Source organism: Amphibalanus amphitrite, unplaced genomic scaffold (assembly GCF_019059575.1).
Source record: "Amphibalanus amphitrite isolate SeventyFive unplaced genomic scaffold, NRLGWU_Aamphi_draft 000015F_arrow, whole genome shotgun sequence".
In the NCBI taxonomy this organism is placed as follows: Eukaryota; Metazoa; Arthropoda; class Thecostraca; order Balanomorpha; family Balanidae; genus Amphibalanus; species Amphibalanus amphitrite.
Window position 1 is genome coordinate 1,638,950 of NW_024881511.1, and position 27,851 is coordinate 1,666,800.

The 27,851-nt window shown below is 52.3% G+C and overlaps 2 protein-coding genes across 2 annotated transcripts; one reads left to right on the forward strand and one right to left on the reverse strand.

Moving 5' to 3' along the window:
- Positions 1–446: 446 nt before the first annotated feature.
- LOC122386009 (uncharacterized protein K02A2.6-like) lies at positions 447–4,356 on the reverse strand. Its single transcript, XM_043374790.1, has 3 exons — positions 3,559–4,356; positions 838–3,309; positions 447–604 (listed from the first exon to the last, which is right to left on the reverse strand). Exons 1-3 carry the CDS (start codon positions 4,179–4,181, stop codon positions 547–549), a joined length of 3,153 nt encoding a protein of 1,050 aa, XP_043230725.1. The 5' UTR covers positions 4,182–4,356; the 3' UTR covers positions 447–546.
- A 1,437-nt stretch (positions 4,357–5,793) lies between these two features.
- LOC122386016 (mucin-5AC-like) lies at positions 5,794–27,666 on the forward strand. The gene is made up of 6 exons (XM_043374801.1): positions 5,794–6,065; positions 7,874–7,935; positions 17,881–17,957; positions 21,930–22,060; positions 22,467–22,590; positions 22,758–27,666. Exons 1-6 carry the CDS (start codon positions 5,809–5,811, stop codon positions 27,363–27,365), a joined length of 5,259 nt encoding a protein of 1,752 aa, XP_043230736.1. The 5' UTR covers positions 5,794–5,808; the 3' UTR covers positions 27,366–27,666.
- The last annotated feature ends 185 nt before the right edge of the window (positions 27,667–27,851 follow it).

Consider the following 27,851-nt stretch of genomic DNA (forward strand, 5'->3'; position numbering starts at 1 on the left):
CCACTCCCCGTCCGGCCGAGCTCACCCCAGCGTCTGGCACGGTCGGTCACGTGACCGGCCGGTCACGTGACCGGTCGCGGCCAATCGGGCCGCGCCCTCGACGGGTCAGCTATGGTTACATGCACCACATCACCTCCCTTCCAAAAAAAAAACACGCTTATAACCTCACTGTACACCTCACGGAACGCGACAAAACCAGACACTCTGGAAAAAGTCAGGAGAATTCCGCACACGACCGGATCTCCGAGGCGACGGCGCCGATGTTTGCGCACCCGGAACGTCCGGTCCGCCACCAGTCTCCGACGGCCCCCGGCGCGGACCGGCGGGCGCCGCCCGCTCAGGGAACGCACCACAGTTTTTGGATTCGACGACTGCGACTGCGAACCCGTGGCAGCACTCGGGACTGGCGGCGGCTGCAGCTCCTCAACCGGCGGCACAGCAGTCGAACGACGCGTGGCCATGTCGTTCTCGGCGGCGGCCAGCGCGGCGCCTTGAGAGACGGTCCCAGCAGTCGGTCGAGGGACGCCGCCACGGGAGATCTCGACATCAGTGGGCAGCGTCGTTACAGCCGGTGTGGTAGTGCATGCCGCACCAGCCGGTTGACCTGCCGAAGGAACAGAGCTCAGAAGCTGGTCCGCATGTCTGCGCCACGTCCTGCCGTCATCAAGGCGAACAACAAAGGACACTGGTCCGTCAGCACCAACGATTGTACCAGGTAGCCAAACGCTTCCAGAGCCATAGTTCCGTGCGAGCACGCGGTCGGTTACAGAGAAGAGTCTATGCCTCGCCGAAAGATCATGATGGCTCTTCTGAGCGAACTGAGCCTCGGCCACTGACCTGTTCAAATCGGGATACATACGATCGAGTCGTGTCTTCAGCTTGCGTCCCAGCATCAGCTCGGCAGGCGTTACAGTCGTTGTAGAGTGAGGCGTCGTTCTCTGCCGCAGGAGCCACTTGGACAACGCCAGCTCCCAGCCGTCTCCTGCGTCTCTCTGCAACACGAGTTTCACTTCCTTAACCACGCGCTCGGCCAACCCATTGCCCTGGCTATGTCGGGGCTCGATCGTGCGGTGGGAGACCCGGTTGCCGGCCAAGAAGCGCTGAAACTCATCAGACGTAAAGGTGGTAGCATTGTCGGAGACTAACATATCTGGCAGTCCCCACCTTGCAAACACACGGCGGAGACAAGCGATAACGGGAGCAGAGGCGGTGGACGGCAGAATCTCCGCCTCCACCCACTTGGAATGGGCGTCGACCATGCAGAACACATACTTGCCGCGTACCGGTTCGGCGAAGTCGCAGTGGATCCGGGACCACGGTCTAGATGGCCAGGCCCATGGATGCAGCTCGGCGTGCGGCGGCTTGGGTCGACTCTGCTGGCAAGGCGAACAGTTTTGCACAACCCGCTCGATCTGCGCGTCGATACCAGGCCACCATACAATCGATCTGGCTAGCGACTTCATACGCCGCATCCCGGGGTGACTCACGTGGAGTTCACGCAGAACAGTCTCCCTACTTGACTGGGGTACCACCACCCTGTGACCCCACAGAAGCACTCCCGCTGTCTGAGTAAGCTCGTCCCTCCTTCTGATAAACGGTTTGAAGTCATCTGGTGCCTCGGACGGCCAGTCTGCGAACTGCACCCACCTCAGGACTTTGGACAGCACCGGATCTCGACTGGTCTGCAGCGCGATCGCCTTGGAATCCAGCCAGTCTGCACCTGCGAGGAGAACCAGCTCTTCAGCATCATGAGGCACATCATCAACCAGCAGCACCAGCTCTTCCATCTGTGCGCCGACTTCTGTGGGAACAGGTAAGCGACTCAGTGCATCTGCGTTACCCATCTGGCCTGTAGGGCGGAACCGTATGGTGTAGTTGTAACACGACAGTTTAAGCGCCCACCTGCGAATCCGCGCGGCAGTCATCTCTGGCAGTCCTTCATGTTCACCGAACAACTTCACTAAGGGCTTGTGGTCAGTAACCAGAGCGAACGGTCGAGGTACGCCACACAAATAATTGTGGAACTTTGTGACTCCAAAGATTATGGCCAGTCCTTCGCGCTCTATCTGGGCGTATCTAGACTCAGATAGTGACAGCCGTCGAGATGCGAAAGCGATGGGCATCTCTCTCCCTGCGTCATCGATCTGAGACAGCACAGCGCCCACACCAACGCTAGAAGCGTCACAAGTCAAAACGAGCTGCTTGGTGTTGTCATAGTGGACAAGCAGCGTATTTGCTGCCAACTTTTCCTTGACCTTGTTGAAGCTGTCTCTCTCCTTTGAGCCCCAGCGCCACACAGCATTCTTCCCTAGGAGGTCATAGAGGGGTGCCGAAATAGAAGCTCTGTCAGGAACAAATCGCGAGTAATAAGATATGAGACCCAGGAAGGTCTTCAGCTCCGATACTGTCTTGGGCTCGGGGACAGCCAAGATAGCCTTTACCTTGGAGGCGTTCGTGCGGACTCCGCTTGCGCTGATGAGGTGTCCCAGGTAGTCGACCTGACTCTGGAAGAGCAGACACTTCTCCTCCCTGACACGGAGACCGGCGTCTTGAAGACGTTGACAAACGACGTCGAGCAGCTTCCAGTGCTGCTCCCGGGTCTCACTGCTGAGCAGAACATCATCGAGGAAGACAACGACTCCAGGGATGCCCGCCAACAGCTTCTCCATCTCGCGCTGGAAGACGCCACTGGCCACGTTCACGCCGAACGGTATCCTGGAATATCTGAGAAGCCCACGAGACGTGTTGATGGTGAGTATCTCGCGTGACTCTTCATGGACGACCAACTGATTGTATGCCTGCGCTAGGTCGAGTTTGGAAAATATATTTTTCCCACTCAAGGAAGACAGCATGTCCTCCGTCTTGGGCAGAGGGTAACGGTCCATGCGCACAGCAGTGTTAGCGGTTAGCTTGAAATTTGCGCAGACTCTGATCTTGCCATCAGGCCGAATCACAGGTACAATAGGGGCTGCCCAGCGACTGTCTTTCACTGGTACTAAAACCCCACTAGCGATATCAGCATCTAACTGCTCCTCTACCTTTGCCTTGTATGCATACGGAATCGAACGGGCCTTGCAAAACTTGGGCCTCACAGATTGGTCAATATCAAGGTGAACACGCACCCCCTTAAGCTCACCCAACCGTGGAAGGAACAGATCGGGGTACTTGCGTTTGATCATGTCCGTGGCCGGCTGTGACGTTGGAGAGCGTAGAGCGTGTACTTCAGACCAGTTGATCCTCATCAGGTGCAGCCAGTTGCGGCCCATGAGGCTCGGACCAGAGCCCTTGACCACGATCACGGGAAGATCCCTGTGCACAGAACCGTTGTACGATACATCAGTGGTGAACTGACCCGGCCAACACAGGAATGACATCACCTGAGTACGCCTTCAAGGTAGTAGAGCACCGTGTCAACTTGGGTCGACTGTTCAACCTGAGGTAAGTATGCTCGTCAATGATGGTGACCCCCGCGCCCGTATCCAACTCCATATCCACCCGCTGACCATGCATCTCGACGGGACACCAGATGGGCGGCACACTCACCCCAGTGCGTCTTACCATGTAGACGGGGTCAGAGCTGGAGAGATTATCCAGCTGCAGCGTTTCCGGTGACGCGGCAGGATCATCTTCAGCCAGTCGGTTGGTGCGCTCGTCTCTGCCTCGCGTACAGCAGCGCGACAGATGACCGATGGCACCGCAGGAATGGCACCGGTATCCTTGAAGCGGCACGTACCGCCGTGTCTGGAACCGCACCGCCAGCACGGCCGGCCGCCGTCCCGCGGCGCCGCAGCGCGCTGTCCGCCGCTGCCCCGCGGCGCTGCGGCGCGCTGCCCGCTGTCTGGGCCGGAGGCGCGCCGCCCGCCATCGGGCGGTGCCCGTCCGCCAGAGCTCGCGCCGGCACGGCCCGACCCGAACGGCGGCGGGCCCTCGGGCGGTCCGCGGGTGACCCTGAAAGCAGCAGCTCCGTCCGTGTGGATCAGCTGCGACTCACGTCTGACCGTCTCAGACGCCCTGGCATGCTGCAAAGCGATATCCAACGTCAGGTTATCCTTGCACAACAGCTCATTCTGGCACTTGCTGTCGCTCATCCCACACACGACTTGATCACGTAAAGCAGTCTGCAAGTACGGGCCGAAATTACAATTGACCGCGATCTTCTTGAGCTCAGCAACAAAATCCATGACACTCTCCCCTGGTGCCTGAGTACGTTTGAAAAACTTGTATCGTTCAGCGATCTCGATGTTTGACGGTTTGTAATGTGCACTCAAAAGATCTACGAGCTCATCATATGTACAGTCTTCTACGGTTCTTGGGATGATCAAATCCTTCAGTTTACTGTACGCTACAGTACCAATGCACGTTAAAACACAGACTTCTTTTTATCTCCCATATCTCATTGCTGACACAAAAATGGTCAAACAGTTCCCGGTAAGTGTCAAACCGGTCGATCGATGGATCGAATGTACTTATCGAACCGATGACCATGTTGCTGAGTTCAGTCCTCTCCCGTTTCCTTGCTTCGTGACTTCGTGCTGAAAAATCCTCGTCGCCAGTGTAGAGTCTTCATACAGCGTACTTCTGTATTCAGCGGCGATGGCGACAGTGTCACAGTCACAGCCCCACTCCCCGTCCGGCCGAGCTCACCCCAGCGTCTGGCACGGTCGGTCACGTGACCGGCCGGTCACGTGACCGGTCGCGGCCAATCGGGCCGCGCCCTCGACGGGTCAGCTATGGTTACATGCACCACAACGTCATAGATCACTGACCTGACTTGACCTGAAAATGCAGTTAGTGTTGTCACAAGATCCGGTTGCAGCAAAGGTCAGATATGCCGAGTTTCAGCTCTCTGTCCCCGGCGTGTTCCAAGAGCTAGCGGAAAAAAACAATGAGGGTGGGTAGGACCCCCCCCCCCCTTGGCCGACGAGGGGGGCGAGCAGGCAGCAGCATCTTATTTGAAACAGTCGATGAAATATCATGTGGCGAGCCGAATGAGGCTACTTTCGTTGCGATTCGCGATTAAAGCGGTATTTTCGTAGGGAGAGCGAAGGCACTGGAGCACCTACTGTGGTGTTGCAAGGTGGTACCTACCCTTTTTAGTCAAAGGATGACTGCAATTGTCAAAAACTCCAACCTTCAAGGGTGACCGACACCGAGATCACTTAGGTGACATTAAGAAACAACTGACTAAAGAAAAAAGCTGGCGTCTATCAGCCGGTTTGCGGGACGAATGACGGTTCACGGTACCTATATGTATGTAGAAGAAAACTGCGGCTCCTCCGAGTATTGAAGGGTGAAAAAGTGACGTTACATGATGTAAACAGTGTGGATTGGCATTGTTCGTCAAAGAAAAACGGCAGGACCCCGCAGACCGCAGCACAGCGGGGTCCTAAACCACGGCGGGACCCTGTAGTACAGCGGGGTCCTAAACCACGGCGGGACCTGTAGTACAGCGGGGTCTTGGAAAAGGAAGCGTGTCCGACAGCGGGGACTTGGAAAAGGAAGCGTGTCCGACAGCGGGGACTTGGAAAAGGAAGCGTGTCCGACAGCGGGGACTTGGAAAAGGAAGCGTGTCCGAGGTCGCAGCGGGACCCTGGAGCTCAGTAGCACGGAGTATAGTCCTCGGAGTTAGCGGAGACCCCGAGGAGCTGGTGTTGATCGGTCAGCAGGGCTCTATCGGTCTTCGGAGTAGTTACATACAGTGGAGAGTCCGAGAGGCTGGTGTGTTTCAGCAGGGCTAGCTCTATTGGTCCTCGGAGTGGTTACATGTAGCGGAGACCCCGCGAGTAGCTGTGTGTTTCAGCAGGGCTCATGTGTCCTCGGAGTAGCCCGAGGAGCTGGTGTGTCGGCCGGTCAGCAGGGCGGGGCCGTGCAGCTTTCTCCGCCGGCCGTCGTGCTCTGACCGTCGATGGGAGCGAGGCGGGGAGAGACACGGCAGTCGGTGTCGGGAGCCGGGCGGGTCAGGTTCGCTGCGGATACAGCGTCAGCAGGAGCTCAGTCGGACACAGCGGGAGACCCGTCAGCATCACTGCATCGGTCACCGATCATCGGACCACGCACCGTGCCAGGTGAGGTATATGTAAGTGACAAGATACCGAAACAATCACATTAATTCGCAGATATTCTAATGCAGATTCTAATGCACGTATTGGTCGATGTTGTTCGTTGTATTTTCGTCAGCACGCTTCTTTGCAAAACATGATAGTGATCCTTCCTTTATTTTTTTACAACATTCCAAAGCGTACCGCTTTTTGATATATAGCCCAGGCGCCGAGCAATATAAGGAAATGTGCACTTCTCTCCCCTCCCCCCTCCTGCACACACTCAAACAGAACTACATGGAGGAAATCCGGGACCCCAGTGGGGCTCGAGGTAATAAATTAGCGTACGGACGACGGCCAAGTCTTTGCACGCTTTGAACAGTTATAGGAATTTGAAACGAATATCTCGAAACCTAAACAATTTAGTGGAAAGTGGTAGACGGCTCAGAAAAGGTATTGAGAAGGCTTCATTAATAGTACTTCCAACACTATATATGGCCTTGCTTCCAACTTTCCTTTAATTAAAAAATGCAATGCATAAAATCATCCCACGCGCCAAATTTTTCGATCTCTCGTGATAAAAGAGGGCTCATGAACGTTCTTATATAAAATTGATCCCAGCAAATAAGACAGCAGCGGCCTTAAAGTGACCATCCCACCTTAACATTAGTTTTGAGTTGAGATAGCCAATTGGTGGCCATGGCCTGCAAATACCGGTTTGGGCACTCACAACATCGAAAAATGCTTTAATTCGGAGATATGCCCGGGAATTTCAAACTTGCAGTTTTCGGATTCTAAGGGGCGAATGCATTGGAATGCCCCCTTAGAATTTGTGACGTCAGCGGTGATCTAACGATTTTAAAACGTAATACTAACATCTTTGTGAAGCAGTGGTGGTATATGCTATTGGCGCGCAACATCTACCGCAAACGCCGCACTTCCAAAATGAAGTCGCTAGTTACAGCGGAGGTCCCAAAAAGTAAACAAAAGTAAAAGTCTAATATCTTGAAAACCGGTGAATATTTTTCGGTGATATTTGGTAGATATTCGTTTTGTTCTTTCTTAACCGAGCAACATCACTTTCATGCCAATTCATTACCTTTTTTGAAGATGGGAGGGTCCCTTTAAGGTATCTATCTTCCGTCCTCGCTCTCCTTCTCCCTCCCTCCCTCTCTCTCCTCTCTCTCTCTCTCTCTCTCTCTCTCTCTCTCTCTCTCTCTCTCTCTATCTCTCCGTTTCTCACTCCCCATCAGGCACAGGTCAGTGGGCCAGCTCCATGCTCGACCGAGAGCGGATGACATGAATGACACGGTGCAGGTATTGTGACCGGTGACTGTCACACACCGATCTGGAAACAGGCTCAGTCACAGAATAGGAATCGGATGGCCAAACGCACTGATGCGAGCGATTGAGGTCTACAGGAAGCGTAGGCAGAGAAGGTGCGAATGGTGCTGAGCGTGGCACATTGTTTGCCCGCATGGATGTTTCTGTCATCCAGCCCGTTCTAGATGTAGGGGCGGCTCGATTGAGGACTGACCTACATACTCAGCAATGGAGCAGAAAGGCTTTGCCGCAGAGCTATTCAAGGAATCTAGTTTCGTATTTAGACGAATTCTGGCCTCACCCCGATCCGTAACTCGAGGTCCTCGAGGTCACTGCGTTCTCTGACGCAGATGGACATCGACGTGCGGATACTTCACACCATCAGTTGTAGGTACCTACATATGCATTATGCACACGTACGTGTTGGCGCCATTGCTCAGCATGCGTTGCATGCCGTTTACCTGCGTTCGGGTTTTACGCTGTTTGTTGACAGTCCATTGATGTCCCTGCAGGTGGCTCCGTTCGGTGGGACCAATAATGGCAGGCCCAGGGCGGCTTTTGAGCCATGCTATCGGTGAGTACTGAGCAAAAATGAATAAATATTGCATGCGTGCATGATATACCAAGATGACAAGTGCGTGTAGCTTCTAGTTTTGACACAGTCGCTGGGAGTATAGTGCATACTGTGTGAGGAAAACATTAACCAATTTACCAACCCAATAGCCCGTCACCATGTGCGCATTCACGGCTTAAATGAATCAAATGACAGAGTATTTGGAAGGTGTCAAAATTACCACCTAATTTTAAGCAAGCAACTGGTCAAGCTCTCTTAGATATTCAATGATCAATTTGGCTTATTAACTGAAAATTGGAATAATTAAAAATTCAATTAAATAAACGTTACTGCTAAACGTATTGATGAACGGGCTATTCATAACAGATAATGCACCTCCTACGAACGGTTTACTACACGCTGTTAGGAAACATAAAATGTTGTCGTTCCACACACGCCAGTGCGCAGGGCAGTTGTGCCATCTGGCCCTGTCCCGGTTCCCATACCCACGTGTTGTGTTGTGTAGCAGTTGGCACAAGAGGCTCCAACAGGACAAGCGCCGGCAGTCGGAGGCTCGACTCTGCCATCACGACACGCTTTGACAGGATGCGTGAATCCACGTATCCCGTTAGTTTGACGGGGTAGATTCGGAAATTTGACCCTTCCTGTACCGTCTGGCTGGGCTGCAAAGGTGTGGGAATCTGACCTTTCCAACACTGCATGGTCGGGCTGGATATGTGGAGACCGGATCTTTCCGACATTGCCTCTCCAGAACATGCTCGAATCATTGTTTCATTTTCTTGATACCGGAAAATTTGGTCACGGTAGCTGCCCCCGTGCACGTGATGGTGTTTTTCGCCGGCCCGCCCTCGGCGTGACCTTGCCTTGCCCAGTCGTTAACGGTCAGATTAGTGTGACTCGTCGTGCCAGCCATTTCACGGCCCGGCTGCGCGGCCGGCCCCGCCGGCGCCGGTTCCGACGGACCCTCAGCTGGTCCACCCCCGGCGTCAGGTCCCGGGTGAAGGGCGGCGCCGGCGGCACGCAGAGGCTCCGACTTTGCATCGTTGGACATCTCGTCACGCTGCTTAAGGACATTTAAATCATCCGAGATGATCAGATTAAAATGTATCACGAATAAATCAGACACTGAATTGAATATGATCTGTCATCGAAATTTATTCTTTGTCATACAAAGCCCTTTGCAATAGGCATTTGCTTCCTAAATACGTATCTGGGGAAACGTTTATTGAGCAATGTTTGGTTCTGGTCTGTCGTATTGTCAAGCATCTAATTTTAGGCTTTAGCTAACGTTTGGTTTAGGTTGGTGCACTCGGTAAAGGTCACAACTTTGACCTTTCCATCGGGAAAACGCTCAAGACAGCAGGCAATCGTATAATTTGTCGGTCGATATCCTTCTTCCTCTCCGTAACGGTCAGCATTGTAACTTTTAGGCAACGATTTAAATTGATCCCACATTTCGCTGATGTGCTAGCTCAGAAATGGAAATAATGTGAAACGGAATTATATTTTGGACTGAGTAGCTCTACATCAGTTTGAACTCACTTCGTACCGAGAGGCGCGAAAAGTTTTCAATCTGGGAAATGCACCACCAGCCCATTTATCGGGCTGAGAAATCGCCGGGTTCACTCGCCGTCCGCTGGTCAATACATGGCCTACTTGTTCATCGCCGTGGCTTGCAGTACTTCAATTGGATCTCGGGGATGACTATGCACCAATCGAGGCGCTTGTCGACCCATGGTGGCTGTCATTGTTGGTGGTTTGAAAAGCTCTGTATTCACAGCTAGGCAGTTTGCTGTTCAAGACAGTAAAAGCAGCTTGAGTAGCATACTGGTCCGGGGGATTATGCTGTAATTTGAATTAGTTTGGTGTGAAAATGAAGAGGTCCTTGGCCAGTTTGTCAGCGTCTGGTGGTCAGTCTGTCGGTCAGGTGGTCAGTCTCTCAGCCAAGTTCTCTGTCTTCTTCGCCACTTAGTCAAATGGTTGTTCTGCTAGCCCGATGGTCGTTCTAACCAGCAGCAGCTTGGGTCTGGTCGCGGTGGTCAGTCCAGTGGTCAGTTGTACGGGTGGTCAGTCTGCGTCTCCTCTGTCGGTCTCGGTTCCACTGAGGGTGTCGGTGGCGAAAGCTGGCGGCGCCGCCAGCCGCGCCGGCCGGCCGCGGTCAGTCTCCTGCGGTGCCGCGGTCACCGGCCGACGGCCGACGGCGAACGGGAGCAGGCCGACCGACGCCACTTTCGCTCTCACTGCGTACTGCGGTCACGGGCCGCCGGCCGCGGCCGGTCACGCGCCGTTTTAACGCCCGCCAGCTCCCCGAGACCGACGCCAGCCTCTGAGGACGGCGCTCACAGCGGCTCGCGAAATCGCAGCACAATTGGCGCAGTTGGCTCATTTGGCCTTGGGGATCGGTCCCCGCCATTACGAGTCCCCATGTTGCTCTCAATTACGGTCACAGTTGAATTATAGTTAAGCGATGCTGGCTGTACTGTTCCAAGGGCACTGGTAGTATACGAGCATACACATACCTCGCTGCATACCATCGCCTTTGCTCCCTGACCTGCACCGTATTTGTGTCAGTCGTGGTTTTGTCGCAGTTGAGTGCGTCGGGTAAAAGGTCAGTGTCAGTCGCGAATAGGTCGCCCTATGTCACCCTCCACTGATCTAAGCCGCAATTTTGTATACAAAGTCGTGGCACATGCATACTGTCTAGTGACGGTGCGGAAACTGGAAAGTTATTCCCAGGGGAAATAGTTTGAGCTGTCATCTGACGTGACTGAGAGCTGTAAAGGCGCGCCGCTTGAATAACACTGAATGAATACAGGGAAAGACTCAGAGAAGAAAAATATAACTCATAACTAGCATGCTGAGCTTGGTCACTGCATTGCGTGTTATATAAGGTTAAATCAGTACATGAAGGCTGGCGACGTTAAATCAGTGTATGGCGGATGCTCGGGTAATTGGGCTATGTAGACGGAACTCACGGAAGATCTTGGAAGCAGGCAGCGAATAACTATCAGATAAACTCACACTCCGGTGTACAGATCTCTCCAGGTGCATGTGGCCGGCCTGACCGCCATGTGTGACCCCGCCGCGCCGGACGCCGGTTGCTCGGCCCAGTACCCATCTGGGTCGCTGTCGGCGCCGGCGGCGGTGCCGTCTCGCCGTTGGGCACCTGCCACCGGCCACGCCTCTCCGGACGGACCGGATCTGAGTGTCGGGAGATCCGCGAGATGGACACGCCACACTGGATAATCCCACGCACCTGGTGCCCGTGGAGATGGTGGAAATCGGCTCCCATTTCTCGATAGTGGCGAATTTAACGTAATTTCTCGTGATGCTGAATCGAATTTTCAAAGCTGCATTGTCTCGTGATGCTGAATCGAATCAAATTGTCATTGTCAGAGCCGCAGTGCTAGAAGTGTCATCTTTGAAAAGGGGTGACGGAGAGGCTTACGTACAGAACACAGAACATATTACTAGACGGGCATCCAAGAAATAAAGCTGGAAAGTTTGAACTGAGGCCTGTTTCACTAACAAATAAGTGTGTAATTACAAAGAAAAAACTTGAGTTTAAAAGAAATATTTACCAACATTTGAAATTTGGATTTCACGAAACCTCCGAGCATGAATTTTGAGTTTAAATTTTACCAACTTTTTACAAGAAAAAAGTTTGTAAGAAACATCGAAATTGCAAACTTTCTGTTTCACGAAGACCAAAAACTTGAAAGAAAACGTTGTACTTACAAACCCGAAATTCCAGTGGCTCTTACGTTCGGAATTTTATTACTTTTTGTGCAATGATGCAAAGCAATCAATTATTTAAAACAAATATGATATGCTGAGTCATTATATGTTCTTTTTACTTAGCACAATCCCTACGAACCAGCTACGAGCAATAAATAAATATCGTCATGTTTTGTCATTCGCGCGCCATAATTGCATTCAACAGTCTTCTGCTGTCAAAAGTTTTGCCTGTTATTTTCTTTCAATGATAAGATATTGTGAACTATCATTTATACCAATTAGAAACAGCATCATTATTAATAATTTATTCATGCATTTTTTGACATGATACTAGACATAATTTGATAAAAAGAAGCAATATCTGTAACATGTTGTAGTTCTTGATTAAAGGGACCCTCCCACCTTCAAAAAAGTTAATGAATTGGCATGAAAGTGATGTCGCTCGGTTCAGAAAGAGCAAAAACGAATATCTACCAAATTTCATTGAAAAATATTCACCGGTTTTAAAGATATTAGACTTTTACTGTTGTTTACTTTTTGGGATCTCCGCTGTTCCTAGCGACTTTATTTGAAAGTGCGGCATTTGTTGCGCTCAAAGCAGCATATACCACCGCGTGCTACAAAACGTTTTAGTCAAACATTTAACTGACGTTCGAAAGCCTGATGACGTCATCAGATTCCCGTAATGGTTAAGAGATAGGGACCACGCTGGTCCCACCCTGCAAGTAAAGGGAAGAAATTTCTTGAACACCATAAAGCTGCGGGGGTTGCGACCAGGTAATGGTGGTTTCTGAGCCTGGCCGCAAACTTGGCTATCTCAACTCAAAACTAATGTTAAGGTGGGAGGGTCCCTTTAAAAACGTTTTTACTGTTTACAAGTTTTTTTGCAAACTCTTTTTATCGGAGGTGCCGCTGGTGATGAAGTTTAGTGAAATCCGATTTTACATAGGTAGTTTGCAAAAATACTTATGAATTGTAAAGTTCAAACACTTGTAATCGCAAGTTTTAGTGAAACAGGCCTCAGAACCGTCAGCAATCCAAGTCAATTTCGCACCCATGTACTGCCTGAACGACACCATACTGGCGGATACACTCACACTTTTTAATTCGATGTAACTTTGACAATTTCACATTCCCACAGGCTAAACAAATGTTTTACTTGTTAGCGTTTACATAGACACACATAGTGCTTCATATAAAAAACGAATAGCTGGACTCCATAGTGTCCACTACTACAAAAAAAACATGCAAAACATGCATTGTGAACAATAGGTATTCATACGATTCGCTTGGTGCGCACTGCAGTGCATACTGCACAGTGCACAGAACGGAATTATGTGAATATTTGGAAACATTTTTCCCGACTCGACTCTGCACTTTCTTTCTAATGTTTCATACATCATTCATGTATGTACTTTCGCATGTTTCTGCAAACCAGATGGCGTCGGGACAATAATGTCATAGACACGCGGGTCAATGTGTGCCGCTGTCGGCTGTCTGTCATTCTTTTATGCATCGGTAGGTATCGGTGCACTGGGATGCTCGGACAGCCTGTTTACCGACAGAAAGTGTCGTGATCTTCCCCGCGGTGAAACTGACCACCGTCCTCGGCCGGAGAGTACAGTGTATTGGCCGCTGACCGCGAGGAAAAAGACCTCGCCAGAAACACAGAGAGACAACCAAGACTGAAAAGATAGGGTTGTAGGGGAAGCGGGGGTAACACCGCCCCCCTAAGCTTTTCGCCAAAATGAGAGAATATGTGTGAAGTCTCTTGGTAGTTATTATTTTGGTTACAATATTTAAACATTTTCTCACGTGTTTTAGGTACTTATTTTGCATGCTCCTAAAAGGTTTTCATGTATCACGACTTTTAAAAATACCTTGCATATTTGCTGCCCAGGGTATATTGAATTAGGGGGTAGGACCAAGTTTAGTAGGCATGATCTCAGCAATTATTTTGTTTTATATGGCGGTTTTCATTATCACAATATTATTTTTGATATCATGAAGTTTGTATATCTCGGTTTTACGAAAAATAGTAGGGCAACAAAGATAAATTTCGTGAAAAAATAATTTTAGTTGGAAACATCCATTCTGGTATGCAAAATTCAGTATGAAGCCCAGTATGGTGTCCGTCTAGTGTGCTTCCAAGGCTGAGTACCTCACATCAACAGGAGTTGTTTACTATTTTGTCTTACGTTGCTAGGTGGTTGCTAGGGAGCTAAGGATACTCGGGATACTCTCTTGCGTGATCATTGCACTTGTTTTTTTCTCATTATATCGACATGTTGCTGTTTCTGAGAACTAACTCATGCTAAGAAAGAAAGCAGTTTTCTTAAAATGTGTATTTAAGTGCCGTAGTATTAACACAGCTCTGCAATTCTGCTTAAATATCTACAAAATCCTGACTTCCCGGAAAATTGTTGGTGGTGGTGGGGATCGAGCCCGTCGATGAAAAGTAAGTCAATATGCAAAGGCTTCAAAACGTTATTTCTTGTTGTTCTGTGAAATAGCAATGCAAAGACCGATGATAGTGCCAGTGTTGAGCTTTCCAATGAAGCATTGCAATTAGTAATAAGGTTATTATCACCTTAGATATCTTCCATCAAATATTAGAATTCTGCCATTGTCTTGCTGTAGAACAGGGTTACTTTCAGTCTCTTGGGAACACGATTTGCCGGTCTCAGATCGAAAAACACTTCAAAAGGCGGTAATAGAAAATGAAATTTCCCACCTGATAGCATCTCGGGTTTTTATATATCCTGTCCAAAATTTTCATAAATCAGACGTAAAAATGGCCAATTTCGTCAGATTCCGAATTTTTGCCATTGGGTCTAATGTAAAGCATGGCTACTTTCAGTCTCTTGGGAACACGATTTCTGTACCTCAGATTGAAAAACACTTCAAAAGTCGCAGATAGTAGACGATTTAATCTACAAAATAGCATCTCGCTTTTTTCTGTATCTGGTCATGTATCTTCATAAAACCTTCTCAATTATAGTCAATTTAGCATTAAAGTCTATGGATTTAGAATAATTTTCATATCCGACTAGATTTGGGCTACCATGTCTGTTGACCGGGGGCCGTTTGCTGCCTACAAATTGTGTGGGTAACCCCGCCACCGGTGTTGATGTTAACCCAACCAATTCCTACGAAAGCTTTTAATTGTTCAGAGATCGTGTGCGATGAGTTTCCTGTCGGTAAGTGGTAATTTTCGCAAATAATCGGTAATGGACACCTAAATAGGTATAGGTTCATCAGCTGTTTGCCAGTTTTATACAGCTGGCAAGTGCTTGGTCGGGATGCATGAAAAATATAAAGTAAAAAATCAAATAAGCTGCTTATTCCCGATTTAGGAACATCTACGAACATAAATAAAGCGTGTCTTTGGAGTTTCATCACTTATCACGCTACAAACAGGAAACACCGCAACCTCAATTGGGGTAACACCGCCACGGGGTGGCGGTGTTCCCCAATAAGTGATCACAAGCAAAAATCGCCAGCGGTAAGAATGTACTACACGGTTCAAGCAAACTTATCTTACTGGACAAAGCCGATCAGTTATTTTTCGATGTAATCAAGTAAATCAAAATGAGTCTCTACTTAAAGACATTCAAAAGTGCTCCCAACTCATCGAATTTTTATAAGAGAATGTGCATTTTTCTTTAAATGCCCACATTGAGCTTCGATTACACTGAAACACCGGAACACAAATCAGAAGACGCTTGCCTGCGTGCGGTCAATAGGAAATAACGGATTTTTACACTTCACATTTCATACTTTCGCCGCCAGATGGGGTGGCGGTGTTTCCCACAGTGGCGGTGTTACCCCTGCTTCCCCTACTTCGCGACTGAAAGGAAAGGAAAGACAGGATTGGACACTATGCTAAAAAGTCTGATAATTCGAGCATTGGTTCCAGCAGGGTAGTGTTGGATCTGACATACCTGTGGGCATGGGAGTGACAAGTCAGGCGTGGTATAACCTAACCACTCATTGGTGGGTTTCTGATCATGTTGGGTAACCGGCCGATGGTTGGAGAAAACACGGACTCAGTCCACCACTCGCCACGGAGACGGCATTGTCGCTGTTCGCTCACACGCGCTGTAAGAAGAGAGGCAGGAACAGGGTCCAACTGGCTAGGTGGCTGGTATATAACACTTAAGACTCCAATGAGTAACTGGTGTCTAGCACCAGAGACTGCAATAAGTGGCTGGTATGTAACATCAAAGACTGCAACAGGTGGCGGATACATTGCATTATCAGTAGCCACTTATTGCAGTCACTTTGAGCGCCAAGGACAGTCACAGAGACTGCAATAAGTGGCTGATATGTAACATCAACGACTGTAACAGCTGGATGGTACATAACTCTAGAGACTGCAATAGGTGGCTGGTATATAGCACTAAGAGCTGCAATATGTAGTTGGTATATCACACTAAAGACAACAATACATAAGTGGTTGGTATATGTATAGCTCTGGAGACTGCAATAGGTAGCTGGTATAAAACACTAGACTGCAATGAATTGGTGTATAACACCAGAGACTGCAAAAGGTGGATGCTAGATAATACCAGAGACTGCAGCAGGTGGTTGGTATATAGCACCTGAAACTGCAATGAGTAATTGCTATATAACACCGGAGACTGCAATAGGTGACTGGTACACAACACCAGAGACTGCAATAAATTGCTGTAAGGTAACACCAGGGACTGCAACGATAAGTTGGTAAATAACACCAGAGATCGTCATTGGTGGCTAGTATGTAACACCAGGCACTGCAATGAGTAATTGGTAAATAACACACCAGATAGGTACTGCAATAGGTGACTGGTACATACATAACACCGGCGAATGCGATAAGTGGCTGATATACACCACTAAAGACTGCAAAAGGTGGCTGGAGCATAACACCAGACTAATGCAATACAATACCAGACAACACCAGACTAATACAACACCAGACTTATACAGACTAATGCAATATGTCGGTAGCATGACTCATCGGATTTCGAAGTGACAAATCAACTTTACGTCACTGCTGGACGCTGATTTCAATAGGAATATGTGTTGGTGTCCCGCAACAACTCTCCCCTTCGTTCCATACTTCGCGCCTCTATTACGAGCACGCCCGCAAAATGTAGTCGCTGTTATTATGCATTCACCAGGTATTGTAGTCTCCTGCTACTTTTTCGTTGTGCCCCAGTCTTAAGTCTTCACCGTAAGATACGTTGAGGGTGCACTGCAAGTGCAGTTTATGAATACATGGTATGCATGTATTATCTGTCTGTTACACTATCTCAAGTCAAATGCGTTTGCTACGTAATGTAGCCGCTGGTGTTACCTTTTGTAATCACCCGTGGTATACACCAGCCTATTGTTCCAGTCTCCCATTCTGCACAGCAGCACAGCCTTCGTACATACTGCGCTGCTAAATTAGCTCCACTGCTAAATACACCATCTGCATACACCATCCAAATACACATCACCGGTCACCTATTGCAGATTTAGCGTACTCACCGGAGGGTCACGCAAATAACGATCAACTTCCCACGAACACGACCACCTCTACTTTACTCGTAATAACTCACTCCACGGACCCTGCACATTTCCTGCCCATCCCTGCTCCAATGAGTGGTAGTGGGACATGCGTCAGATCTGAGTCAGTCAGGCACTAGTATACCTCTGCGCAGCGCGGAACGGAAATCTGCACAGACGTCTGGCGCAAGCATGGGGTGTCGCCGTACCATCTGTGTCACAATCTTTTCACAAGCTTTTGTCATCATTATCGCAAGACAGAGAAGCGTGACGAGGCAGTTCTTGGCGTGAAACGGTCTGATTTAGATGACTCAGACCTCTGAGAGTTAGCGGAGTCATTACCAATTTCTGTGTGGGTGTGCCAACTGCCAAAACTCTATTGTTTGAATTAAAAAATGAAAGTTGAGACCTCCTTTTAGCTTGTGTTTCAGCGAAATAGGACAGGTTCAATGCGGAAGTGTAATAAATGGTGAGAGTGTAGTTACTCGTATGCCAAGACGTCAACGACTTGGCCATTGGCTCAACCTCAGTGATGGGGACGACATGAGTTTAGATATCGTTGTGACTCGCAACGATTACCAGTTTGGCATTCTAGTATTGTTTAAAGTTTGGCCGTGAATAAACCAAATGTGTAATTCTCAGCAGTGTAGTGACTCGGTTATCACTTCACAGGTATTGCTGTGCTCGCGTCGGTGTTGGCGCAAGGTGATGATCGGTTTCGGGACCGCCCCATTCTACCATACCACGAGGTAAGTGGAACATTCACCACATCATGGGGGTCATCATCATCTACATATGCACTCATAACTCTTCGTAAATCAGATGAAGCATCGATAAATAGCCGTTAGGTAGTGTTTACCGGAGCGTGCTGTGGGCCAGTCTACTTCCAGTTATCAGTCGCGGGCTGGTCTCTCCACCAGCCACATCTTGTATTGCGAGGTTGTCAGCTTCTTTTCTAACACACACATTGAAGCAAAAATACATCATCGATCCAAATTCATATTCCTGAGTTAGCGCACATTTGCGCAAGTTTGTGCTATGTAGGCAATACTTAATGGATCAGTAGTTTCCACGGATCACTGCACATGGCACAGCACCATGAAATCACGAGCTGCTGAGTGCTGGAGTTTTCAAAGCATGCCGTTATAATGCATGAGGCGCAAATGGTGGCGCCGTTGGCGCCGTCGACACATGGCACACTGAAGCAGCGCCAGTTGCAAGGGTCTTATCACGTGGAGCGTGCTCTCTGCTCGCGGGGCCGTAGGCGGTGCAGTGATCCGAATCCGTTTCGGCAAACGGCGACTTCTCTCGGGTCTAGCCGAGAGCTCCGGCGCTGCAGTGTTGGCAGCTGCTGTGGTACTGGTTGCTGGATACTACTGAGCCTCTGTGGGTAGCACAGGTAGCTGCGGTAGTTTCTCTCGCAGGTCCACGTCGGATTCCCTGTTGGTTCCACATGAGTTGCACGTCGGCAGCACTGAGCTGCTAGGACTTCTCCCTCACGTTGACATTGATAGCTGCTGTAGTCACTCGGTATTGCCACCCGCTGTCGGCAGCTGTAGGAAAACTCTCAGCAGTCAGTCGGTATCAAAAGCTGATATGGATAGACTAGTCTCCGTATGGTTGTCGGCTGCTAATAAGGGTAGACAGTTCTGGGACCGTATTTGCAGTCGTATGACTTCCGACAGCCACTGTCACTGCTCTAAAGTCTGGAAGGTATGATAACCAGTCCACCACTCCACTTCCGACAGCCACTGTCACTGCTCTCGAGCCTGCAGCCGGTCTGACAATCATTTCCCGCTCTCGGTTCTCGTCGGTCCGACATCCACTGTCACTATTCTCGAGCCGACCACCATCGGGGGCGTTCACCGGCCTACCGGAGACGGCTCCGGTGAGCCGTGACCGTCGGCCCCCATACGGACAGACGTCTCTCCACGCTGACCCAAATGGCACCGGGTCCGTCCGCGGCGGCCCTTCATCGCCGGCCACGGCAGAACATGACCGCCTTTCGGGTCACTTTCGCACGCCGGCTACCGAAGGCGGCAGAGGAGGAGGGCTTCACACTCGGGTCGACAGATAACAGCGGTCAGTGCTCCGCTGTCCGCAGCTGACGCCGCCGGGAAGGAGACGAGAGGGTCTGTTCTGGACCACTGGATCACACTCGACGAAATCGGAACGAAAAAAGTGTAAGATTTTGAACTATAGCTCGTTTATAAATACGGTAAAGCGTTTTCCCACGAACCACTTCGACTGTTAACCCGCGCCCAGATGGGGTCTGCCGAGCAACGCGGTCTGATGGGGGGGGGGGCATTTTGCCCCCCCCCCAGATCTCGAGAACCACGCAACATAGCGACAAGCGCTAACGGTGTTGGATAGCCCCAACGGGAAACTACCTTGTGACCCAATTTCATTGACCTCGGTCAAACCGATGACGTCACAGGTCAGGTCAAAGGTCGAATTTTCACCGTTTACAGGCATTTCAAGAAATGCGTTGTAAAATCGTGTAAAATGCATTTCATTGAAAATCATCGATGGAGAAATGTTCTTCAAACACATATTTTGTTATTTGAGGTCACTGATACCAGGTCAGGTCACAGAGGTCAGGTCACTGGGGGGTCACAATATGAAAGTGTCGTGTGATACATGTTTTATGGTCCATTTTACATGACAAATGCGATTATGTGGGTCAGACAGACTTTAGGGCCAGCTTAGGTCACGTTTTGGTCAAGGTCAGGTCAAGGTCAGGTCAAGGTCAGGTCAAATTAGGTCAAATTTCAAAGTTGATATTTTTGCATAAAATGGGTATCGATTCGATGCAGCTCGTCACGGGGAGTTCAATTATGGTCTCCGTTTTGCGCTACGAGGTCTAGAATTGCTAAAAATTGAGTTCAAAAATTTGACGTCATCAATTTTTAAGTTTTTTCGCTATAACTTGGCCAAAAAAAAGAGGTATCGATCTAAAATTTGGTATGTATATCGAAGAGCGCAGGGACTATCACATATATCCCGGTTTTTTTTCGAAATTCAAAAAAAAGGAAATTTTTTGAGTTTTTCTAAAAAAAAAACATTTTTTTTTATTTTTGGGGGTTAAAATTCCAAAATTTCGAAAATCCGAGATAGCAGTTTTGTAGCGCCGTTTTTTGTCTACACAACCACATAAAGAACTTTAAAATTGCTTGTTAACTGTAGAATTGGTGAGCGTTTCAAAATGTCATGTTTTTTGCTCATTTTTACTCGAACATGACCTCAGTTTGACCTCAATAACTCCTGACCTGAGGTGACCTGTGACTTGAAATTTTGTGTGAAGGTGTCAAATTGATGTCCGGTAAAGTACCCAAAATTTGGCGGCGCTGCGCGCCGCCGTTTTCTCGCTATTTAAGAAAAACCACAGGGGGGCCAAAATGCCCCCCCCCCCCATCAGGGCGCGGGATAAGCGTGGGACGGATGGGAACAAACACATGTCCAAAGACTCCATGTGGTCAGTCAATCGGTTTACTGAAACCCTAAATCAACACGGCATGACGACATCACAGTCTTCTTTCATGGCGCACAAATGAGCCTAATACTCCCTCCCGCTCCCAACTGAGACCTCGACACACAGACATCTGTTGAGCCGCGCCTACAATGCCCACAGCTCCCAAATTGGTTACGTATCTTTGGCAATCGATGGTGTGCTGGAATGCGTACCCCTCACCGCGTGTTGCGACGCTCTGCGGTCAGCCGCGGCGACTGGTCAACAGCTGGGAGCCCCGACGGCGTGCGAAGCGTCCTCGCCCAGGCCCCGCGGGCTGTTTCACAACTGAGCGCGCAGCGCGAGGCGGGGCCGCGCGGCGCACCGCAGTGCTGTCGCCGGGGGCGGCAGGCATCGTGTGGAAACGGCCGGGGGCGGCCCACGGACACGGCGCCGCGCTGTCTACCTTGAGGTGACGCACGCACCAGCAGCCACGGCATGCAGGGCCGCGCCCCAGGTCACGGTTGGTAGACTGGGTGTGCAGGTCAGGGCGAGGCGCATGACAGTGATGCATGATGACAAAGGTGTTAGGAATGACACGGACCGACAGAGATTGGTCCAGAACGCCTTAGTCATGAATGAATCAGAATAAGAGTCGTGTGATTTGGAGATTAGATTTTTAACACGCACGCCAACGTATAGGCTTGGCAACGATTCGATTACACACACGTAAACACGACACGATTAATGGCGATAAAATTAAAACTAGCAAACGTGAACTTGTGTCAGAAAGATTGGTCCATCCCACGCAGCTGGCTGACAGACAGATCGGTGTCCGAACAGGCAGAGGGGGACGCCGATCGGTCGGAGGTGACAGCAAACTGACAGGGAAGGCGCCAGGGGAGGGGTCAGGGAGATACGGAATGACAGGCGCCGGCGATCATCACAAGGCAATGCGCCGATGGTTTGAAGTTATAGAACGTCGTGACTCGTCTACCTGTGAAAATCTGGCTGTATCAAAAGACTGCGTGAAACTGTTTGTAGGCATGCATGTATGTATGCGTGCGTGTGTGTGTGATTGCGTGCGCGCTGGCCCTCACGGCTTACATCTGTCTAAATACGTTCTGTAAACGTGTTTGTAAGTCGCCGTTCACGAGTAGGCACCTACTGACCACAGCTCGTAATAGTTCGACTCACACTAACGCGGCTCCATGCGCCATCACTCCGTCTGAGCCCGTGGGAACCTTACGACCACCCCGTGTCTCCCCGACAGGAGAGAGTGCCGTCGGGGGCGCCGCCCGCTCAGCCGGCCGACGACGACTACCCGCACTATGACTACGATTATTATGATGACGCGCAGCCCAACCCTCCCAGCCGGCTGGACAAAATCCTGCCGCTGGTCAGGTGAGTAGAGCGATAGAAATTTCCCCTTTTTCAAGGGTGTGGTCATTTGGAGCTTTTTTGTAGAGAAAGCCGAAAGGCTTCTCTTAGACAGCCAAGTGATATACGATATACGAGTGATATACAGGCACCGGCCAAACCGTATTTCCAGTTCATGTTGAGATATCGTGGGAGCGACGGAACTTACACGACTGGAAGATTTCAAAGATTTCATGTCCCTTTAGCATATGTACTTTTTAGAGCGTCTTCCAGTGGACATATCATTACGGCCTGAGCAGACAGTGACCCCGAATGTGAGCTTAAAAGATTCAATGGAACCGCTGTTGTCTGACCAGACTGCACCTTTGTGGGCTGTGGTCGTCCAAGCGGATCTCGCATTGTCTGACCGAGAATCCCTCTGCGTGTCCAGGTTTCAGTGCCGCGCCGAGGGCTACTTTGCCGACCCGGAGTTCAACTGTGAGGTCTTCCACTACTGCTCAGCCTCCGGGGCGCGGTTCACCTTCCTCTGCGGAGAGGGATCAAAGTTCCACCAGGTGAGACAACATTCTGCTCTTTTGCTGTTGCTTCCTCAACTTTATGACATTCGCACAGCTATTCGCATCGTTCAAAATATATCAACATTGCGATGGTTTTTGGCATTCGATCCTGGTTCGTAGTTTAGGTAACAGCAGTGTTCTCATGCCAGGCATTTGTGTTTCAGAAAACGTTGATCTGCGACTTCGATCACAAGCTGCGCTGCGGCGGTGACGGCACACTGGAGGAGTTGCCGGCACACTCTGATACGCTCTCCACCGAGCACCTCTTCCCGGCCGGCGAGATCATGAAGATGGGAGTCACCGCCTCCAGCACTTCCGCTCCCGTTCAGCCCGAGCGGTACCAGCCGGAGAGCCGACCGATCGTGCGGCGACCGGCACTGGAGGCGCGCCGTCGGCACGACACCGCGCCTGTGTCCAGTGAGAGGAGCGGACCCGGGCGCCAGCGACTGGAACCTCTGGGGTTCAGCCGCGGCCGGCCGCTGGACCGTTACCACACAGCGGGGCCGACGATCGAGCGCAGTGACCGCCGGCCTCCCGAGGACGGATACCGGGCTGTCCTCAACGACATCCACCAGACGATCCGCGAGACGGAGGTACCCCAGTTGCCCGTGCTGCCGCTGCTGACACCGGCACAGCGCAGACACGATGAGGGTGTCAAGGAGAGTCCCGCTCCGCCGCCGCGACTGCACATCCCCAAAAGGCGACTGACGTCACGGGCGAGCAGACGACGAGACTCGTATGGCCCGACGCCGCTGCGCCGACCGAGCGTGCGTCACCGCCGATCAGTGGACTGGGAGGAGCCCGGCCTGCTGGCGCTCAGAGATATCGTTGACACCAAGGTTGGCAGGTTCTTCCCCGGTAGTGGCTCGCCTTTCGCCCAACGGCGCTCTGACGACGACCTCCTGCGAACGGAACGCGACTTCGACGCAGAGTTCTTTAGAGAAATGGACGGGGATAATTTCGGCGCGCCGTGGCCCGCTCCAGTGAGGAATGAGATCGCCGTGGAAGAGGCTCCAGCTGGCCGGAGAAGGAGTCAAACAGCTCGCCTCGGGCGGGTTTCAGATAGCAGTTCTGTCTGGACCGGACAGACTCGCGAGGCGGTGCAACACGATTTCGGATACAAGCGTGGACGCTCGACCGAACGGCAGACTGCCGGAGCGCAGGACAGGTCTTCAGAGAGCGACTCAGGGAGCTCGTTATCTACAGAGACTGCCACCGAATCCCAAGACGACCTAGATTCCGCCGCCACTACTGAGCTCTTCGACGCTTCTGAATACGGCACACCCAAGTCGGATTCGATTCTGTCTGCGTCGGAAACGGCCAAGCTCGCCGAATCCGAGGTGGCTGCGTCATCGCCGGTGCTCGCTCGGAGCCGCACCCGTCGTCAGCAGTTCCCGTTCATACCGCGACGAAACGAGGGCGTCGACCAGCTACGGGAGCTTCAGCGGCAGTCTTTCGCCCAGCCAGTTAGGTTTCCGGCGCCGCAGCCAGGCCAGCCGTTCGTCAACACCCAATTTGTGAACGTCGGTCCTCGACCAACGCCGCCGAACAACAGGCAGGAGAGCGACAGCGATGACGACATCACGGACCGCCAGTCGGACTTTGGAGGAGCTCAACGTTTCCAGCCTGCGAACACGTTCGTGCTGCAGCCTGCGCGATTGCCGTCCCAGCCGGCATTCGGTGGTCCTATCTCATCGGGCAGCGCCTCTGCAGCGAGACCACCCAGCTTCCGAGCGATCGGCTCTCAGCCAGCCGAGCAGAGCTTCACACGACCTCTGCAAGACTTTGCAAGGCCCCAGCAACGATTCCCCCAGCCCCCGCCTGGCTTCCCGCAGCAGCAGAGCTTTGGACAGCCAGCGTTCCAGGATAGTCAACGATTTGGCAGGCCCCAGTCTCCATCCGTGGTGGGAAACCTACCCACCTCATTCCAAGCTGGCAGCTCCCCTTTCAGGCCCAGGCCTGGCTCTGGAATTAGCGTGAGCTCCATCTCGACATCGAACGGCCCTGCTGGTTCTGCCGACGAAGACGAGGGGGGCTTCGACCGCCAGCCGAACGGTGCCCCGCTGGGACCTGACGACAGTGGTCCTCAGCCGTCGGGTGGCGCCCAATTCCAGCGGCCTGGTTCCTTCCAGTTCGGCAGGCCAGCCGGCCCACTGCCCTCTGGCTTCCAGTCGCAGCCGCCACAGTCACAGCAGCAGTTCGGTTCCGGACTCTTGCCGGCGCCCAACGCGCTCGGCTTCAACACGTTTGTGGCTCCGCAGTTCGCAGCGGCGTTCCAGCGCCTGCCACCGCCTCCGAACCCGGTCCGTCCCGGCGACTCGGCGCCGCTCAGTGGTCCATCTCGGTTCTTGCCCACAACACGAGCGCCGGGTCAAGTGTTTGCGCCCACTCTTGCACCGTTCTCCTTCAGTTCACAGCCAAGCCCAGCGACCACCGCGAGACCTCAGACTGCAGCGCCTAGTGTCATTCCGCCTCCCGCCGGCTCGGAAGCACCCCTTTCTTCATTCGAAACCCGGGATCCCACCGTATTCCCCGCCCTGGCTGAAGATGACGACAGTAGCTTCGGTGGAGATGAAAGCGATTTCTTCAGACCCGTTCCGGACGTGGTGAATCTCCAGCCCATCGATGATGAGTTCTTCGGTCCGCCGACTGGCCGGCCTTCGCTCGACGACCCGCCACCTTTGGAGACCACCGCGCCTGCTCCGCACATCTCCAGCCCGCTGCCCCCGGGTGTTCTCTCCGCACTGGCTGGTGTCACCGAGCCAACGTCTCCATCCACCACCGAGGAGCCGCGTCCAACCCAGGGACGGCGCCGCTTCAGGACCCGAAGGCCGGGAGGTCGCCGTCGCTTCCGTCCCACCTCTGCTCCGGAGGTTACCAACGACGTGGAGCCCGAGGACGAAGGACTAGAGAAAGACTCAACCAGAGATCTTGCTTCGCCGACTCAAAACGAGGGCATCACCAGCCAGAGGAGACGTCGTCCGCCGTCGCGAAGGCGTCTGTCCGGTCGTCGACGAACCACCACCACGGCAGCGCCGGTCATCGACGAAGCGACCGAGCCTAGCGAGACTGACACCGAGACCACAGAGGAGGCCGCGCCAGTAGCTCCGGCGAGGAAGTTCCGCCGACGTCGGCCGGTTGGTAGCAGCGGCTTCCGTTCCCGGCCTCGTGCCCGGCAAAGGCTGAGGACCCGCCTCCAGCAGCAGGAAGATGAGAGCACCGAGAGTGAAAGCGAGGCCGACGAATCGGAGACTGCCAGCGACTCAGCTACCCAGGAGACTGGCGCGAGTCAGCAGGCAGCTGAGGAGGAGAAGCAGGTGGCTCAGCGACCGAGCCGTCGGCGACGACCAGACGGTGCCTCCCGGAGGCCGTTCCGTAGGCGCAACAGGGTGAGAACCACCGAGGCTCCCGCCACTGAGGCGCCCAAAGAAGATGTCGAGGAGGCCGAAGCGCCTGTGCAGCAGGAGACTGAAGAGCCGGGAGAAGAGGGGATCACCGACAGGGACAGTCAACGTCTCACGCAGGAGACCACTGAAGACACGACAGAGGCAGCAGAGGTGGAAGATGACGACGACGAATCGGCTGCAAAGACGACCCAGCAGCGGCTGCAGGAGCTGTACGAGAGGCGGCGACAGAACAGGCTCCAACTCCGCCGTCAACGGCCGTCCTTCAGACGTAGGCCGGCCGCGCAGGATGACGAGGCCTCTGCAGAGGAACAGGAAGACACCGAAGTCGCCTCCTCAAGGGACTCTCGGGAGCGGCGGATTGGCAGCCGGCGCCTGACGCAGCAGCGACTGCGGCTACGCGTCAACCGACCCACCGATGCTGAGATCACCGTTCAGGTGGCGCAGACGCCTACTGAGCGCCCAGAGTCCGAAGGGGATCAGGCATCGCCTCAGGTCGAGGCAAAGGAACAGCCGACCGAGCGCCCGACGGAACAGCCGACCGAACAGCCCACTGAACAGCCGGAGGAAGAAGATGAACAGCAGGAGGAACGGAGACGGCCAGGGCGGCGCCGGTTCCGCACGGACCGCGTCCGACAGCGTCAGCGTCTCCGTCTTCCCCCAAGGACCGGAGGTCGGGTGTCCACACTGGCCAGTCTTCTGGTGGAGACCGGCGGTCCGACCACCACGCCGAGTCCAGCGACCACCAGCCAGCCGCCGACCGCCGCCGAGTCACTGGCAGCGGTCAACCTGGAGGGATCCAACATGGAGAGTCGCGGCCAGCCGCCCAAGCGGACCCTGCTCGGGTCGCTGGTCCAGCGCCAGTCAACGGCTCCTCAGTTCACGCGCACCACACTCACACCGGTGCTAGCGGAGACGGAGAACCCGGCACCGGCAGCCACCCGGCCTCTGGGTGCCGTCGAGGAGCATGACCGCACGACCAGCGAGCCAGCCGAGACCACTGCTGCGCCTACACAGACTGAACGGACCACAGCCCAGACCACGGCCGAGACCACGCCGGAGCCGGTCCCAGAGACCACGGCGAGGACCACCGCCGAGACGGTCCCGGAGACTACCGTATGGACCACCGCCCAGACGGTCCCTGAGACCACAGCGGCGGAGCAGACGGCGGATACCACAGTCTCGGTCGAGGCTGTCACCACGGGGCAGCCAGAGTTCATTCCATTCGACAGCACAGCGCCAGAGGTCGGCCTCGACATGATTGTGGAGCAGGTGGCAGCCACCGAGGCGCCCACAGAGCACCCGTCCATCACAATGGCCACTGACGCGCCACTGTTGCCGCTACAATCGCTGTTTGCCGGCTTCTAAAGGAGGCGTCATACGCAGAGAGTTCCTCTGATGTCATCATATATCAACAGCCGCCGCTGGGCTGAGAATACAGTGGTCAGTGAGGACAGTGCTTAGCACAATTTTACATATGACAAAGTGTGTAGCTGTATATTTTCTATGAGTCTCAATGTGTGTACAAGTAAGGCTTGTTTGAAAGAGGTTATGTACGATGTGGCAGAAGATGATCAAAGTGTGGGCAGATGGCACCCGCTTCGGCTGACGGTGCCAGCTCAGCCAAAGTAATCTTGTGGATGGTGTATCCATTAGTTTTCATTTTTTTTTTTTTTGTTACTCGTCCTTCCTGTAGCGGGATGTATGTAATGTTCGCTGCTCCGTTACCATCCCCATAATTATGCCGTCCATCTGAGCCAGGACCGAGTGCCGATAATACGCGCAAGCTCAATAATGCTGAGAATTGAGCACCGCCCTGAGCAGGCTGAGGGCGTGCGTGGGCTGGCCTGAAGC